The following is a 13,678-nucleotide window of genomic DNA, read 5'->3' as shown; positions in this document are numbered from 1 at the left end:
ATGATGAGCATGAATGAGGTTCAACAATATATGCTACAATATGCATAACAATAAGCTAAAGTGCAAGATATGCGAAATAATAGTAAACTTTACGATCTAAATGACTTCGGAAATCTAACAGGAGGCTGGAGACTCCAGGTAGTACTCCGGATGGGGGTTCTCTGCTAAATCTAAATTGAATTAACCCGGACACTCCGGGTTTAACTCGGACCATCCGGGTTGGGTAGATTATCTGGGTAAGGCTCCGAGCGAGGGTGCTTGGTTAAAAGCACCGTGAATTACCCGGACCCTCCGGGGTTTAACTCGGACTATCTGAGTTGGGCAGACTTGCACTTCTCGATGATCTTCTTCTACCCATTCGACTCGTATGTTAAATCTATCCTACATAAACATACATATACATTATACAAAGGATTCTAGACTCAACTTGCATACTAAACCTAACGATTTTTTAGCACAATTCATCAGGGTTTTCACTGGGCTACTCGGACTATCCGGGTTCTACCCGGACTATCCGGGTTGTCCTGAGAGATTGCTTCGAGGGGGAAAACTCAGCCGATTTGATTTGCGAGCCTCTCTAAACTAAAAGAAAACATGTTTGAGATAGTTCATAGAGTCTAGAACTCACTCACCAACTTAGCAACACGGTTCCTAGCTCAAAACTCATCTGAATCCTCTATTTTTGCTCTAAAGCTCAAGAACTCGAGTACTCCGCAAACTTAGCTCCAAACTCAAAATTGATCCACCAATTCACACATTCATGCTGAGGGAAGCCTAAGGGACTAACCCACGGTGCTTGTGGAGGTTGGTGACCACTAGGTGATAAAGGAAACGAAGAAATCGCCCAGGAAGAGGAGTCCAACTGTGGTTCCTCGCGCTTCAAGCAAAAACACCAAGAATGGCTCGAATCATTCAGGAAAACAAAAATGAATTAGATGGATGAGGAGCTTAGGAGCTAGTGATCGTGTGAATAGCATATGCATACCTTGATTTGGCTTATAGAGGGAGGAATCAAGGGAGAGAGAGAGCATGAGAGAGAGGGGGCTGCTCGGGCTGTACGGTGGTGAGAGAGAGCTGGGAGAGTGAGGGAGAGAGAGGGAGTTGGTGGGGGCTGCTGCCTCAAGAGGAGATGGAGTGGATGGTCACCCATGTGGGCCCCACATGCTAGAGAAAGAAGCTCGTTTCAACTGCGAATTCATTTCTTTCTTTTATACAATTAACTTAAAACCAAGTGCTCTAATGCTCCAAAACAAAATTACTCAAAATTAAATCATGCTTATGAAGCATCATTAGTCTTAATTACGTAATGATGGCTTCGGGACGTGACAATAGGTTTGGAAATTCAAGTTGAAATCTACTTGGAAAGTGCCTCAACTCCTTGTCATGCAGATTGCTCCACGCTATGCAGTACCATATTTTTGCATAATTGTTTCACGCCGCTGCCACAATATGAATTATCGCCTTCTTTTGGGCTATGTCACACCGTGATATCTCTTGTGTTCAATCTCGCGTCCCTAGCACGGTTTAGCTTAAGACCAACAAGTTTGACTAGTACTTTGAACAGATTTTCAACGTGCGTTGCTAATTTGAATATTGCTTGTGCATTGCTGATTTGAATATTGCTAATCCTTGCTACATATCGAAAGCCTTGTCACTGCTCCTCAAAATTCTACCTCGTACGGATTGTTTGATCACCAAGCAATCGATTCATCCAATCTTTAGGAGGACTTTGACACCGCCAATGGCCGTCATCCCATGTTTTGCTTTGTAAGAACTTGTAAGAATTTGTGAACAGCTTGAGCATTTGAGCGACTTGTCACCACAACCTAGTATTACATATGAACAATAAACTTGCTTTTTTGTTTTCTTGTTTCTACTAACCATGTCAAGTTGTCAACGATTGGTAAACCGTCGATCTAACAAACTCGTTGAAGAATTGGGGATGCTTTGAGTAGACAAATTACAAGGGGAAAACACAAGATTTTTTAGACAAGTCGGGCCTCACTGAGGATAATAACCCGATGTCATGTTTATCTTGTATTGATCTGAGTCAGTTATAGAGGGGGTCAGTGACTTCCTTCTTGGCTTCTTTTGGCTTGTTTTGCTTGTAGTGCTCTCTAATGACATGTTTTTCTCTCCTCAGCAAGGCTTCTTGGCTCCGTATATATATGGGGATGTCGTGCATCCTCTGGACTCCTCATTCCTATTCTTAGAGATAAATCTTCCTAGTTATGAGCTGCCTTTGGCACCTACAAGTAGTTTTCTTCCTTCCAGGGATCCACCTCCCAGAGATAAAAATATGCCTCGAGAATTATGAAAACCCTAGGGTACCCGAATATGGTAACTATCCATTATTCATCATCACAAGTGATGAGGATTCACATAAACACTCACCCCGGACGAAGGGCATCATATCACATTTTGAGCATCAAATGAATATTATCACAGAAGGCCTTACGAAGGACGTCCGTTTAACCAATGAGTGTTTGTCCTTACAAGAAGAAAGACTTAGCGCAATTGATGATGCTCAAAACACAGCTAATGCAACCCTTCAAGCTATATTGGCTCATTTACCTGTGGCTACAGGAGGATCTCAGGCTGTTTCACCCTCTATACCAGTTGGACAACCTCTTCAGCAAGCCCGTTGAGTTCCCCATACTACCCCGATGACCCAAACTACCACCATGACAGTTGACACTGTCCAGCAAAGTGCTAACCCCAATGCTTTGGGCTCACTAGGAGATAAGCAAGAAGGATATAACTCCATTGAATATGTCAATGATTCAGAGGATGAGGAAGACATCAAATTGGACAACAATCGTGATCATCGAAGGGTACGCTTAAATCACTAGGGTATGGGACGAGAACAACCACTACCACGTCGAGAGGTATGTAACAATGATGATTATGCTAAGGTAAAATTTACTATACTGTTGTTTGATGGCAAGTATGACCCATATGCTTATTTAGGTTGGGAGCTTCTAGTTGATAAAAAAAAATTGCCTGTTATGAATACCCTGATTATAAAAGAGTTAAGGATGCCACTAGTGAATTTACAGATTTTGCATCTGTTTAGTGGCGTGAACATTGTCGTACACACGCCAATGCTATTCTTACCACTTGGGAAGGTTTGAAACAGCAAATGAGACACAAGTTTGTGCCTTCTTAACATATTCGGGATTTGCTGAATAAGTTGCAAGGATTAAACCAAGAAAGTAATTTTATATAAGAGTATTATCAAGAGTTGAAAACTGGTTTGATTCATTGTCTTAATGAATCTTAAGATGCGATGATGGCTCATTTTGGGTGATTTAAATTGTGAAATTCAGGACACATTAGATTTCAATTATTATAATAATATCACACATTTTGTTCCATGTTACTTGTAAGGCTGAATCAAGTGCAGGGATGCCAAAATAGGAAACATACTAATATTTCTACAGGATGGAGCATGCCATGGACTTCTCGCAGCTCCATTGTTCCGTCCAATCGTACCATGACATCAAATGCTACAAACCATAAGCCATCTCCCTCTACATTCACTTCAGAGAAAAGAGCATCTGTAACGACAAAAAGTGCCTTCGCAACACCAGCCAAGAGTTATTCATCTTCTATTGCTTCCACTGGGAAGACAAAGGAAACACAATGCCATCGCTTCCTAGGCTTCAGTCACATGATGAGAGAGTGTCCAAGTAAATGAGTGATGATTATTCATGAAGACAGTGAGTATGATTCAGCAAGTGGTTTTGACGAAAAAACTTATGCTATGCTTGCTGTGAATGAAGAAGAAGGTCACGATACTAATCATGATGCAGAACACATCCACGGTAATGATGCCGACCAATATTTAAGCATTATGGCACAATGAGTGCTTAGTGCTCAACCGGCCCGCGTGGAGCAAAGTAAGCGACACAATCTGTTCCAAATCAAGGGTGTCATCAAGGAACGTTCGATTCACATCATTATCGATGGAGAAAGTTGCAACAACTTGGCGAGCATCAATTTAATAGAGAAGTTAGTGCTACCTACATGACAACACCCACATCCATACTACATTCAATGGTTCAACAGTAGCAGTAAGATTATGGTAACACGAATGGTGAGAGTAAACTTCACTTTTGGTTCATATCATGATTTTGTTGACTGATGTTGTGTCTATGCAAGCTTGTTCTATATTATTAGGTAGGTCATGGTAGTACGATAAAGATTGTGTGCATTATGGTAAAACTAATCGATATTCTCTCATGCATCAAGGGAAGAAAATTTTGTTACACTCTATGACTCCCAAATAGATTGTTAGAGATGATCTTGCTAGAGCTAGTTGAGAGAACAATTAGGAATCATCTAAAAGTGAAAATTAGATTGTAGCAAAAGAGACCAACATAAAATGAAAGATAAACCTACCACAACTAAAAAAAATTAAGAGATTAAACTAGAAATTTTGAGTTTCCTTGCTAGCAAATTTGATATGCACGAATTTGATGCTAGTAAGTTTGTTTGTTATGCTTTCATGTGTAAAGAAGCTTTATTTTCATTTGAGGATATGATTCCTTCTTGCCTCCTGCTGTCACTAACATTTTGCAGGAGTATAGTGATGTTTTCCTAAAGGACGTACCACCGGGATTACCACCGATACGAGGGATTGAGCACCAAATTAATCTAATCCCCGGTGCCTCGTTGCCCAATCGTGCACCATACCGAACCAATCCAGAGTAGACCAAGGAGATTCAGCGCCAAGTACAAGAGCTTCTTGATAAAGGGTACGTGTGTGAATAACTTAACCCATGTGTTGTTCCTGCTATTCTAATTCCTAAAAAAGATGGTTCATAGCGTATGTGTGTAGATTGTAGAGCTATCAATAATATTACTATCTGTTATCATCATCCTATTCTTAGGTTAGATGATATGCTTGATAAATTGAGTTGTTCTGCTGTGTTCTCTAAGGTTGATTTGCGTAGTGGCTATCACCTAATTCACATGAAATTAGGAGATGAATTGAAAACAATGTTCAAAACTAAGTTTGGTTTATATGAGTGGCTAGTTATGCCATTTGGTTTGACTAACACCCCTAGTACATTCATAAGGTTGATGAATGAGGTTTCACGTGATTTCATTGGTAAATTTTTGGTAGTATACTTTGATGATATTATGATATATAGCATATCTATAGACAAACATGTTGAACATCTATGTGTTGTTTTTGATGCTCTACGAAATGCGTGTTTATTTGGTAATCTCGAGAAGTGCATCTTTTGCACCAATCGATTATCTTTTCTTGGCTATGTTGAGACCCTGTAGGGAATTAAAGTCAATAAAGAAAAGATCGAAGCTATTTAGAGTTGGCTGACCCCAACAACGGTCACCCAGGTGCGAAGTTTTTTAGGATTTGCTGGATTCTACCGTCGCTTTGTGAAGGACTTCAGCACAATTGCTGCACTTATGAATGAGCTCAAGAAGAAGGATCTTCCATTCATTTGGAGTGATGCACAAGAAGAAGCATTCACGATATTGAAAGACAAGTTGACACATGCTCCGTTGCTGCAATTTCCAGATTTTAATAAGATGTTTGAACTTAAATGTGATGCTAGTGGCATAGGACTTGGTCATGTTTTATTGCAAGAAGGCAAACCATTAGCTTATTTCAGCAAAAAATTAAGTGGACCTAGTTTAAACTATTCAACTTATGATAAGGAATTATATGCTTTAGTTTGAGCTTTGAAAATATAGCAACATTATCTTTGGCCTAAAGTATCTATGATACATTTTGATCATGAGTCTTTGAAGCATATTAAAAGTCAAAGCAAACTCAATCGTAGACATACTAAGTGGGTTGAATTCATTGAGTCTTTTTCCTATGCCATCAAACACAAAAAGGGTAAAGAAAATGTTATTGTTGATGCTTTGTCTCGTTGATCTACTATGCTTTCACAACTTGACTTCAAAATTTTTGGACTTGAAATGATTAAATATCAAGATGCTCATGATGCTTATTTCAATGATATCTTACTGAATTGCAAAGATGGAAGGACCTAGAACAAGTTCTTCATCAATGAAGGATCTGTATTTCGCGCTAACAAGCTATGCATCCCAGATAGCTTTGTTTGTCTTTTGGTATTATAGGAAACATATGGTGGTGCACTGATGGGACAGTTTGGTGTCAAGAAGACAGAGGACATACTTGTTGAACACTTTTTCTGGCTGAAGATGAGGTGGGATATTGAGCGATTTGTTGCTCGCTGCATATTATGTCAAAAAGCTAAGTCACGACTTAATCTGCATGGTTTATATATGCCTCTCTTTATTCCTACTACTCCTTGGGAAGATATATTGATGAACTTTATTTTAGGACTACCTAGAACCAAGAAGCGGAGGGATAATATCTTTGTGGTCGTGGATCAATTTTCTAAGGTGGCACATTTTATTCCATGTCATAAGAGCGATGATGCTATAAATGTTGCCGATTTATTCTTTCATGAAATTATTACCTTGCATGGTATGCCTAATACTATAGTGTCAGATCATGATGTTAAATTTATTTCTTAGTTACTTTTGAAGAACTTTATGGACAAATTTGAGGACTAAGATGTTATTTTCTACTACTTGTCATCCCCAAACTAATGGACCAACTGAAGTTGTTTATAGAACATTATCTATAATGCTTAGACTGTGTTGAAAGAATTTGAAAATATAGGAAGAATGTTTACCTCATATTGAATTTGCGTATAATCGTTTACTACATTCTACTACTAAGATGCGCCCTTATCAAATCATTTATGGTTTTGTACCCCGTGCTCCAATTGATTTATTACCTATTTCATCTTCAGATAAGGTAAATTATGATGCTAAGCAGCGTGTTAAATTAATCTTAAAAATGTATGAGACAACTAAGGAGAATATATAGCGTATGAATGCTAGGTACAAACTTGTCGGCGATAAGGGAAGGAAACATGCTATTTTTGAACATGGTGATCTTGTTTGGTTGCATTTGACAAAGGATAGATTCCCTGATTTGAGAAAATCTAAATGGATGCCTCGAGCTGATGGTCCTTTTAAAGTTATTGAGAAGATTAATGATAATGCATACAAGCTTGAGTTGCCTACAGATTTTAGGGTTACTCCCACATTTAATGTTGCAGATTTAAAGCTATATTTGGGAGAAGAAGATGAGTTACCGTCGAAGATGACTTCAATTCAAGAAGGGGAGGATAATGACGACATCACTGCTGCGGATACATGTACTAAGTAATCATCCAGAATCAGTTGTTATTGTGCCATTGCAAGGTCCTATGACACGAGATCGTGCACGTCAACTAAATTATGAGGTGAGCACATTCCTCTGTGTTCATAACCATACTTATGGGGATGAGATGTTACTAAATAATTCTTGTGATGTATGGGAGAAGACAGCTCGAGTTGAACCCTAGTTGAGGATTGTCGGAGCTTGTCAGGAGCTCGTCGGACTTCAAGTCTAGTTCCTACCTATTCCCCTATAGTGGGAAGGTCGGATCATGAGTTCCAAACAATTCGGAAACCAAGACAAGTCGGGTTCCAAGGCAATTACTACTTGGACTCCAAATTCGTTTTGGATTTAACAAATAGTTGTGCAAAAAAAATAAAAAATATCTATGTCACACAGAGTCCAAAAGAAGTATTTAGCCATAGGTTAGAAAGATTATGTCGTGATCTTTCCAATAGATTCAACCCCAACAGCAGATTCCTCTTGGGCAATTCGGAAACCTCAAAACGAGTCGACATTGTAAATATAGAGTTATAGTCAGATTTTATTTCCTTAGTTTATTTTCTAGTGTCTAGGGGCTTGCATGCCTAGAAATAGATGCCAGGTGCAGCTAGAATAGTCGAGTTTTGTTGAAGCATAGTTTCGCGTAGGGCCAAATAATATTGTCTCAGGTTGTGTCTTGCGACAACTTAGTTGACTAATTTGCATAACTCCACCACATCAATACATCGTTCTTCATCTAGATTCACAATTTCATATTGCCTTCAATTATTCTTGCTTGTTCTTCAGTTGCTTGCATGGATAAGAACTTCGTGTTCAGGCTGATCGTGCCTACGGTAAGGTCAATAACCTCCCAGAGTTGGTTTAGCGATTGCCAAGGCAATCCGTCGTCGTATGAGTGTAGCCGGATCGTCAAAGTCGTCTCCACCAAACCGTATTGCCTTTCTCATTGAAAGATCGGGACAACCATAACCATATCAAAAAGACTTTCTCAAATCCTAATATACTCTGTAATAAGAAATGGAGGGAGAACTACATAGTGACGCTAAAAAAAAGGTCATAGCCTTTATAGGGTAAGGTTAGTTTCGACTTTACAGACCCATAACTAGGCTTTGATCCACTACTACTAAATGACACCACTTCCATTTTTGAAACTTACTGTGAACACTCAACAATGATAGTCGAGCACTATCACTGTCAGGTTCTCAATCGTAGTGATGCTTTTTCCAGAGAACCAAAAAAAGAAAAGAAAAAGTGCCACAGAGCAATGTAGGAACTTGTCGCTGTGGGTCCAGCTGTGGAGGAGGTCGCCGCCCGTGGAACCTAATATGGAGGAGCTCACCACCCTAGATACGCCCTCCCCTGTCGCCATCATCATCGGTTGTGGATCTAGAGGAGGTCTCGCGTAATTGAGGAGGTCGCGGAAGCTAAGGAGCACAGTTATCGTGGAAGCTGAGGAGTGTGGTCACCGTGGAAGCCCAAGAGTGCGCGGTCGCTGTGGAAGAGGGGCGAAGTGGACCAAATCGATGATGCCACATCGGGAATCGCATCGAGGACACCACGCTGAAGACCGTTGGGATCCTATCATCTCGCCTCTCGTGGATCCCCTCATTGTGCCCACCATCGGGATCCCACTGCCACTCCCCTTGCAGATCCCTTCATTGCACCCCTCGCCTCCCACCGTTGGGATCCAGCTATTGCACCCCTCACGGATCCTGTCGTTGCACCCCTCGTAGATCTCGCACATTGATCTGAAGAGGCAAGGGATGAGGCTCGGTGGTGAGAGAGAGAAGGGAAAAATAAAGATGAGAGAGAGAGAACCGGTGGGAGGACTTATGGTGACTTAGGATATTTTTTGCTATACTAGTTCACTTGTTTCACTACCAGTTTTGTAAAAAAATCAGCCATAATACTATCATTGTCAGTTTTTATATGAACCGGCAATGATAAGATATTATCACTTCCGGTTTTTTCGAATGAATTATTATTGTCAATTTTTTTATGAACCGACAGTGATATGAGGCCAAGAAAGAGATGTTCTGTAGTAGTGACCCCTAGGGCTTTCGGACCATCAAAAGTTTAAATACACTAGAGCCACCAACAGGTTAGAGCCAAAAACCAAGAATAGCATTTTGGTATGTGCATTTTTGAAGTGCTTTTGGCATAAGGCGAAAATTGCATGTTGCCATATACAATTCAAGATCTGTACAACTCCATTTTGTCGCATGATGCCGATGAAGAAATGAAGATAAGGAGAAACTGAAACATTAGGTTTTGCGATCTCTTCCTTTTTTCTTAGTATTGACTTCAGCTGAGATAAGAATAAATAACCATATTTTTGGAGTACTTTCTGTAAATGCAATATTCTAACATGCTCTACACAATATAGAGGTTTCATTTGGGAATGTTAAAGCTCCCAGATGCACCAAGAAAATTTGAGAGAAAATGAATGCAGTGACATGTAATCGATGAAAAAAAATCAAATTTGTAGCATACTATTTAGAGGTAATGTTCATAGTCTATATAAGCTCAATTTAGCTTAGACATTCAAGACCCACCACTAGAGGCATTGACCTCTCGTTGTAAATACTTGGCGCTTTGTTCTTAACAAAATGTGGTTGTAAATTAGTTACTGTAGAAGACGTAATACACCATAGACCATACGCTGAGATGTTTCAAGATATTTTCTTTCGACTGAACGAAAATATCGGTGGCCACCTAGCCTAGCCTAGCCTTCAGCTGTCCTCCCGGCAGACCCGGCTACGTACGAAAGGACCCACCCAGCCAGTGGTGCATGGACCCGGCGCGCGCTCCCACCCCTCGGGCGCCCGCGCATGGATAACTCGTGGGCGGGCCCCACGCCCCGGCCTTCCGGTCGCAGATTTTTGTACCCGCCCGACCGACGGAAACCAGCCAAACCGATTAGCACAAGCCACTCTCTCTCCTCTCCTCACCTCTCTCTCTCTCTCTCTCTCATCCAGGTAAACGCGGAGCTAGAGCTAGAGACAGGCGCGGCGAAGCGACCACCGATCGGTGCCGCGGCGCGGGAGGCGGAGGGATCCGGGAGGCAGGGATGGTGGGCCTGGTCGGCGGCGGCGCGCGGGTGGGGAGGCTCGGAGGCGAGCTTGTGGCCAACGGCGCCGGCGCGGGAGGGGAGGCGGAGCACGTGCGGCGGCTGCACAGCCACGCACCCGCCGAGCACCAGTGCAGCTCCACCCTCGTCAAGCACGTTAAGGCACCCATCCACCTCGTAAGATCTTCCTTCCCTCCTGCTTCGTTCATGGGGTGGTCGTTGGATCACTTTGCTTTGGCTCGGCGGACGGCGAGTGCTCCTCGGATCTGGAGTTTCTTGTTCAATTCTTGCCGCCTTGTTTGGTGTTCTTCTTGGATCGATGTGTTCTTTGGGCGTCTCTGCCCACATGGAAGCGTGCGAACTGCGTGTGCTCTGTTCCGGCGATCCAAGAGCCCTAATTCATGGCTCGCTTCATGGTGTTTGACCGATTCATGTGATCATGCTGATGATACTATCGCAGGTCTGGGAGCTAGTGAGGAGCTTCGACCAGCCGCAGCGTTACAAGCCGTTCGTCAGCCGCTGCGTGGTGCGCGGCGGGGAGCTCATGATCGGCAGCCTGCGCGACGTCAACGTCATGACCGGCCTGCCGGCGACCACCAGCACTGAGCGCCTTGAGCGGCTCGACGACGACGAGCACCTACTCAGCGTCAGGTTCGTCGACGGCGACCACCGCCTCCAGGTCCGTGCTACCACGCGTTGCCCATTAATTAATTTCTTGCACGTGCTCTGCTTCCTGCGCCCTGCTTTGCTTCCTTAACATTTCGCTGCAAGTTTAGTACTAGTTTCTTTTGCAAATATGATACTAAACTGATCATTGGCATTGCAAATGAAATGCAATAGGTGCGGTTTCGAGATTAGATTCTTGATATCAGTTGTGAGTGAGTTTTGGCAAGTTATATTATAACATCTTTTTTTAGATTCTGCATGTGTCATCTGTTCTAAGGAAACAATTAGCTTCTGTGGCATCATTAATTCATCCCTCAGTTAACTAGATCAGCCATTTGCTTAATTACCTTGCTTCTCATAACTGTTTGGCCTACCGAAGAAAGGAATATGATAAACCGTACTGTTCTGACTCTTCATCAGGATAGTATGGAAGGACGCACTGTCACCATTTCCTCTGTTGTTCATTTAGTCTTCAGATTAATGATTTGCAGTATAAAATTTTGATGTGTTGTGTGCTGTTCCTCAATTGTCAAGTAAAGGTTTTGTTTATGCACACGTCTTCAATGAAGATCTCTTACAGCCGCTTAAAGTGTTTTCTCATATCCATACTGATGAGCTATGTTGCCACTTCTTCAGAACTACTCATCCATCATAACTGTACACCCGGAGAGCATCGATGGGCGGCCGGGGACGCTTGTGATCGAATCCTTCGTGGTCGATGTCCCGGACGGAAACACAAAGGACGAGACCTGCTACTTCGTCGAGGCTGTGATCAAGTGCAACCTTACATCTCTCGCAGAGGTATCGGAGCAGCTAGCGGTTCAGTCACCTACATATCCGCTCGACTGATAGTGTCCTATCACCGGTACAGACATGCGAATCGGCATAAACAAGAGAAGCTTCGAAGGCTACCTGGACAGTTCAATCTTTTTGAGACTGGTAGTTTCTCCATCGTCTTTCGCATATACATCTCCTGGAACGATTAGTAGTATGTAGGATTAAGTATCTGTAGTAGCTAGCTAGTGATGGTTTAGCCTCTAGGAACTGCACCTAGTTACCTCATGTTTAATTATATATACATATATGCGTACTGCTAGTATGTGTAGAGAATAGCTTGGGCCGGTTTTTTGCCGGCCGTTTTTTCGCCTATTTTGGTGCATGGGAGTTCTTTTCTGCATTTGAGATAGCTACTGTATTTGTGTTCTTGGATAGACTTTCTACTGACACTTAGGGCTTGGACTTTCATTCGGTTTGGGTTCGGAATGCGCTGTATGGAAGAGCCCCCCCCCCCCCCCTAATGCTATCGAGATGGAACCGAATACCTTTTATGTAGATCCATGATATGCTTTTCTCATGATCACAAGTCATGTTTATTCAACTATTCGTGGACTAGACCATGAGTTCTCTTAGAATAGAAATTATTGGTGTTGTAATGGATAGAACAGGTGAGAAAATACGTATGTGAGCTGCCTGCTGCCGTATGTAAAGCTGGGATGCCAAGTGCCAACCCCATAGATGACTACTGAAATCCTGATGAGGATGAGAAGTCCATCCTGCCATTGCCTCCATGCGTCCTTTTGTAGTTCGGTTTACTTTGATCATGCCACTTGCAGCAACATGATTTGTCTGATCTGTTTAGCACGAAGTAACAGATGACAAGTTGCTAATCCTCTTGTCCGAAGTGTCTTTCGGAGCGAAACTGGAGGCATCACTGTCAGTGCCAGAAAGTTCCTGAAACGGCTTCTAGAGAAAGGAAAAGGCAGCGCCAGACCAAACAGTGCACAAAATGTGTTCATACCTCCATGTATCATGGGAATATGGCGAGGGAGGGCAAGGAGGACAGCGACATGTTCCTACCTCCATGTATCATGTATGACGTCTTATGTCTCTTTCAATGCTATTAGTTTCTTGATATTAATTTGATCTCTACTTAAACAAAACAAACTAATGTGGCAAAGTATTTAAAGAGAAGAGATGTAGTTTGTTTTTTATGAAAAAAAACTAGCTTTTTATAATCTTAGATTGTGAGACAATAAATTGTTATAGGTCTTAAGAAATAAGCAACACATACGTGTATTAAAAGTTTATTTTTTAATCCTAATTTTTTATTTTCTTTTTAAAATATCACTAAGAAATAAAGTATTAGGAGTGATCTTAGCTACCTTTAGAATAGGGGAGTTTTCAAGGATTTCTGCGAGATTTATTCACGTAAGATTCATGCCTTACAAAGAGGTTTTTGACTTTTGCGTACACATGTTACTTCCCACAAGAAAGCGGGTTACGGCTGATGTCGCCATCCAAATACCAAATTGGCTATCTCATATAATTAGTATGTGTGATAGCGCACTCTTAATTCTTAGATCATTCCTAAGAATAGTATACACTGCAACCTCCATATTTATGCATATCGAAAAGCAAAAATTCTACATGGTTGTGCTAAACTGCTAACCCTTGATTCACTACCCTCTATCTCCTATATTACCGTAAATACTACATAAAAATCACAACTCAAGGGTCAACATTAGGAACACGTAGAGTTTAAGTATGCAATAGTAAGTGTTAAATAGGTAAGATAACAGCGCGCCTAATTCATCTGTGCTAAACTGCTAAGTTCATATTGTCGCACCTAAGTAGACTACGCTATCACACACATCCTCACTTAGCTGTTGTCATCATTGAGTAATGTAATCTGACATACCACT

General features: G+C 41.7%; 1 protein-coding gene across 1 annotated transcript; it reads left to right on the top strand.

Moving 5' to 3' along the window:
* Positions 1 to 10,142: 10,142 nt before the first annotated feature.
* LOC133885291 (abscisic acid receptor PYL5-like) lies at positions 10,143 to 12,153 on the top strand. Its single transcript, XM_062324982.1, has 3 exons — positions 10,143 to 10,487; positions 10,771 to 10,989; positions 11,613 to 12,153. The coding sequence occupies exons 1-3, from the start codon at positions 10,311 to 10,313 to the stop codon at positions 11,823 to 11,825; spliced, it is 609 nt and encodes a 202-aa protein (XP_062180966.1). The 5' UTR covers positions 10,143 to 10,310; the 3' UTR covers positions 11,826 to 12,153.
* The last annotated feature ends 1,525 nt before the right edge of the window (positions 12,154 to 13,678 follow it).

The sequence above is a fragment of the Phragmites australis genome, chromosome 11, assembly GCF_958298935.1.
Source record: "Phragmites australis chromosome 11, lpPhrAust1.1, whole genome shotgun sequence".
Taxonomy (NCBI): domain Eukaryota; kingdom Viridiplantae; phylum Streptophyta; class Magnoliopsida; order Poales; family Poaceae; genus Phragmites; species Phragmites australis.
The sequence above is the reverse complement of the archived record's forward strand: the minus strand, read 5'-3'. Positions and strand labels throughout refer to the sequence as shown.

Coding starts and splice junctions, on each gene's coding strand:
- LOC133885291 (XM_062324982.1), top strand. CDS start 10,311: ATGGTGGGCCTGGTCGGCGGCGGCGCGCGGGTGGGGAGGCTCGGAGGC. Junction 10,488..10,770: donor TTAAGGCACCCATCCACCTC/GTAAGATCTTCC, acceptor ATACTATCGCAG/GTCTGGGAGCTAGTGAGGAG. Junction 10,990..11,612: donor ACGGCGACCACCGCCTCCAG/GTCCGTGCTACC, acceptor CCACTTCTTCAG/AACTACTCATCCATCATAAC.